General features: G+C 38.9%; 1 protein-coding gene across 1 annotated transcript; it reads left to right on the top strand.

Annotated features, from left to right (window-relative positions):
- Window positions 1-1,703: 1,703 nt before the first annotated feature.
- LOC113284508 (root phototropism protein 3-like) lies at window positions 1,704-4,832 on the top strand. The gene is made up of 2 exons (XM_026533995.1): window positions 1,704-2,567; window positions 4,147-4,832. Exons 1-2 carry the CDS (start codon window positions 1,833-1,835, stop codon window positions 4,672-4,674), a joined length of 1,263 nt encoding a protein of 420 aa, XP_026389780.1. The 5' UTR covers window positions 1,704-1,832; the 3' UTR covers window positions 4,675-4,832.
- Window positions 4,833-5,224: the final 392 nt, after the last annotated feature.

The following is a 5,224-nucleotide window of genomic DNA, read 5'->3' as shown; positions in this document are numbered from 1 at the left end:
CAGTGGTGGCTTGAACTGGAAATAGGTCTCTAGCTAGCAAACGGAATGAGTTAGTCGGAGGGAGACGAGTCCAGCAACAGCTCATTCTGATGAATGGAAATAAATTTGGTTGGTTAAATTGGGGTAATGTCTGTATGTCTTGGACATGAAGTGTCACTTTCGCACATTAGAAAACGTCATTTGGTTTCGCATCTTCATCATTTACACTGAATTGGTAGGACTGATCTACCCGTGATATGTCCACACCATTATATTTTTGTCTAGCTCACAAAATTTGTGTTAGCATATAAAAATAAATCAAATAGATAAAATAGTATAATGTGTTTAGCATTGGAGGTGATTTTCAGCCATAAAATATCAAAAAAAAATTTACAATACTTAAGTGTAATTTAGACCTCCGGCCGTAGTCTGTACTTGCCTAACAGACCCTCACATGGGTAGTGGTGTCGGCTTTCGATCAATTATTTTTCCAGAATTCATATATATACAAATGTTGGATTCACAATATTGTGACATTGTCTGATCACATTTGATCACAATAGCAATCATGGACACAAAGAAGCCAAAGAGAAAGAAATGCAAATTAAGCAAGTTCCAAAGATGAGCCAAAAGTTTAATCGAAAATATGCCAACTATATAAGCATATATAGTTATTTGCATGGCCCGGTTACAAGGACCACATAGTTTACTACAATGTACCAACAAGTAGCAATCCTGAGAGGTTCACGGGGAGATTAGTCCTAACTGACTAGAAGATATTCACTCAAGAGATGAAGATATTACCTCCACAGCTAGGGCATCTGGATATGTGAGACAACAGACTTAGCCACGTACAATGCCAACAACTCTATCCCGAAATGTATATTTTAACGCAACCTTTGGATTCCTCCTGACACAAAATTTGGATTCACATACAAACCAGACACCTCTGAGATCACAGAATAGCCACGTGATATTGATTTTTACTAGTATTAACTGTAGAGAATATCAGCTTGAGTTATGTGACATTTCATTGCATGGATGGAAGTGTCAACTATTTAATGCCGTTCTCTGTCTCTCTTGATAAATCTCATTTTCTATCCCTTTATGACATATTCGTTTTGGCTGACATATATTAATTCTTCCAAAAGGGTCACGGAGACGCTTATTTTTGCGAGAGAGACAGAGATATGGACCTCCATGGGGGATCCCGGCCGGAGCGTGCAACCCTATCAACATGAACCGCATTTGTGAAGCCCGACAACCTGTGCGTTTAGTACATTAAACCACACTTACAAAAATTTCAGCTAATTCGGTTCGAAATTAATGCAACATGATTGAACAAGTACGTACATCTTTCTTTCAGTGGCCAGTACTCATTATATGTGTACACATCTGAATTAATTTCAGTGTTTCAGACACTGTAATAAACCTATCTGTGGAAACAAAAACAGCTACTACAACGGTAAGAAAAAAAATCTAGAGAGACAAAACTGCATAACAAACTTCCATGCTCATCAATGCCACATGCCTGTGTACTGCAACGTCGATTCGTCAATCCGAGAGTCCTAGATTGAGACTTCCAGCTTAATGCCAAGGAATATAGCTGTATGAGTTTTAATTTCATTTGTCTTTTCCATTGGCTTATTATCTAAACTTCATTGTCTTTTCCATCCCAAACGCGATCCAAGATATCGCAAGTTACCGTTTAAACGACAGTTCTACCTTTTATGTGGTTCTAACTCTTATATCTCCTTCATGTCACTTCATTTTCTCTACATCTGCTTCAAAAGTTCATTCCCATTATAAAACCTGAACTTTCCGCCAGTGTTAAGGATCTTGCAAGCAAAACAATGAAGAAGGTTTCAACACCTGCTGAATCTACAGTCATCTCTACAACATCACCGACGAAATATACGAGCAAATTCTGGTTCGACGATGCATGTATTCTTGACATGGATCACTTCATTAAAAACCTATACGTCATTAAAGAGAAAGGTGTAAGACCTGATTTGATTTCATCTATTATAGCGAATTACGCATCGAAATGGCTCCCTGATCTTTCCACTGAAGAACCCATGAAAAGTCCGGCAACTTTGACAGGTTCGCCTGTGAGTGTTACAGCTTTGTGGATGAAGAAGAGATTTTTTGTCGAGACTTTAGTTGGAATACTTCCTTCTGAGAAAAACTCCGTACCTTGTGACTTCTTGCTGAGACTTCTCCGAACAGCGAATATGGTCGGAGTTGAGATGAACTATCGAGCTGAGCTTGAGAAAAGGATTTCATTGCAACTCGATCAAGCGACTCTGAAAGAGTTAATGATACCTGCTTTTGATCATAATTGTGGGACTTTGCTGGATGTTGAACTTGTTCTTCGTTTGGTGCATAGGTTTCTTAACCTTGATGAAGTGTCAAAGAGCGGGACTTCTCTGGTTAAGGTTGCGAGACTGATTGATGCTTACCTTGCAGAAACTGCTCTTGACACAAATTTGTCACTGTTGGAGTTCATTTCACTTGCCGGAGCTCTTCCTAACCACGCTCGTATAGCGGATGATGGGTTGTACCGAGCTATCGACACCTACCTCAAAGTAAGTATACATTCCACTTACAAGGCACCTTTTTTTAGTTGTTTAAGCTAATGAAGGCTACATTTCTAGGATATGAACCAAATCTTTCGCAGTCATCGGCTTGAGGCTGACGGATTACCCGTACTTACATTTTTTATAGCAAGTGAAGCACATGAAGGCTGATATGAGTCCCATTCGTATATCATGCTGGTCCAGACAGGCTAGACCGGCTATCTTCCCCTCTTTAGAGAGACTTAGAAAAGTCCTTAGAATCCATATTAGTCCCAGCCTGTTCAAGCTAATTAAATCATTGTACAATTCAAGCTTCTAGCATAAATCCTATTCAACTTATCACAAAAAGAACCTTTGTGAGCAAGACCGGAGCCAGCATAGTCCACGTGACAATTGCACCACCTGAAAACCCCGTGTATCCTATTTTTCATTTTACGTTTTTTCTTATCAAACACAGATTTTCGGTCCCTTTTAATTGCTCAATGGCGGAAACATAATAAATCCGAAGGTTTTTCCATAGCCATGTCAGGGTCTAACTGATGCTTTAGCATATAAGCAAGGATAAGCCGCGTTTGAGTGCTAAACAATGCAGTATGATAAAAGAAAATAGCAATGCTAGTTGTTCAAAATTATATTGACTGATTAATTGATCAAATGAATAATATAGTTAGAAGATCCAACGATAAAAAATAACACGAGGAAACCCATCTTCTATAAGATGATACCTTATTGACTAAAACTAATACTAGATCCATCATGAGGGCACACATATATGAAATTAAGCAACATTAATGCAGCAGCAACGGAGCGCCAGACTTCCCCCTGTTGAATCAGGCATGCAGATACCTCCTTCCCCGTAAAATTGCTTCCTACATTGAGCACTACAACCTGCCCTATTCCTGCATGGACCCAAGTAGTGACAATCTCCATCTTCTTGCGGCACTAGTACTCCGTCTGCATTCATCCGATATAGTACAGTCATTTTCGTGGCATGCATAATAAACGAATATAATTTTATTTGATTAAAAAATAATTTATTAGAAATTATTAAAATCAGCTACCGGTAAAATCGTTGTGAGTTGAAAGTGGAAATTAAATGGTAAGAACATATTGCAGTGAAATAATCATAAACAAATGTATCGAAAGAAACACTTACCAATAGTTCTAGCAGCATTGGCAAACGAGGAAACCAAAATGAAACCAAAGATGAGAGCAATGATGGAGAACTGCTTGAGAGAAGCCATTTTAATAGTTGTTAGAATCGAAAAGAAAAAAATATTGTGTGAAAAATTTTGTATGTTCTTCCCAGTATTTATATTGGGTAAATAAAAATGAATATCTTTTGCTTTAATTTTCAATCAAAACACAAACTCACGATGATTCAGGGGGAGAAGATATGGTGGAAATATATTATATTGGTATTTAAGACTTGATACAAATTTCATAACTGAAGGCTAATGAGCATAGCTGCATGACTGCATGCATGTAGGTAATGAAATGGTCATTGCATGTATAGGGTATAACCCAATCAGGGGTAAGGTAATTTTGCAACTCTTGTGACCCCTGTATATTAATTTCTACCGTGCAGGTGCATCCAAATGTGTCGAAACAAGAGAGGAAAATTCTGTGTAGAGTGATTGACAGCCAGAAACTTTCGCCTGAAGCTTCATACCATGCTGCACAAAACGAGCGGTTACCTGTGCGTGCAGTAATTCAAGTTCTCTACTCTGAGCAAACAAAGCTCAACCGTCAACTTGATTGGAGTGGTTCGTTCAGTGGACTTCGAAGCCCAAACCCTCCTCCTGAGGCGCCCCCTGTACGTTGCCACTCAAAACGTGATATGGCAAATCAGCATATAGAGATAAAGAGGTTGCGTGAAGATGTTCATAGGCTTCAGAACCAGTGCAACACCATGCAAGGTCAGATAGAAAGACTCATGGAGAAGAAGAAAGGGATATTCAGCTGGAAGAAATTAGCAGTTCCTATGTTTCAATCTGTTAACGCGGTGGGAATGATCGAAGATGGTGAAGCAGGAGACAAAGTAGGGCAAACACCGGTGAATATGAAAACAAAGCTGGTGAGAACTCCCGGGAGATGGAGAAAGTCCATGTCGTGAAAAATGGTGTGAAAGAATTGTTGATTTTGCAGGTGTTACTCTTATATATGTAATCTTAATTGTTCGGTGAGGCTGCTATTTTTTTCCTTTTGATTGTTGCATAACATGCTGTGTAAGTTTAATAATCTTAATAAAAACTTGGAATATTGGAGAAGATAGCTAGGGACTTATTCAACGTCCATGCATTATTCTTGAAGTGTGGAAGCAGAGTCATGATAGGATACACGCACATTTTGGTGCATGCTTGTGCGGAGTCACCCTTATCACCATTGAGAGAATCCTTTGAGTGACCGTGAATTGCTAGGAAAACCAACGTTAGGCTAAATTCTTTGGGCTAAATATCTAGCTGTTAGATTGGCCATCCACATCAGATAAGCCAACCTCTTAATCCCGTGGGATGGCGAATTTATGAACAAAACGCTGATCAGTGCAGCACCCAACGCTGAACCAAACCGCGTTCAAAAATTTACCAATTAAATCAACTCCACTAGCCCATGCATGCTATCAATCTATCCATCCCATCACTGTATATTTGAATATTAAAATGAAA

Source organism: Papaver somniferum, chromosome 5 (genome assembly GCF_003573695.1).
Source record: "Papaver somniferum cultivar HN1 chromosome 5, ASM357369v1, whole genome shotgun sequence".
Lineage (NCBI taxonomy): Eukaryota > Viridiplantae > Streptophyta > Magnoliopsida > Ranunculales > Papaveraceae > Papaver > Papaver somniferum.
The sequence above is the reverse complement of the archived record's forward strand: the minus strand, read 5'-3'. Positions and strand labels throughout refer to the sequence as shown.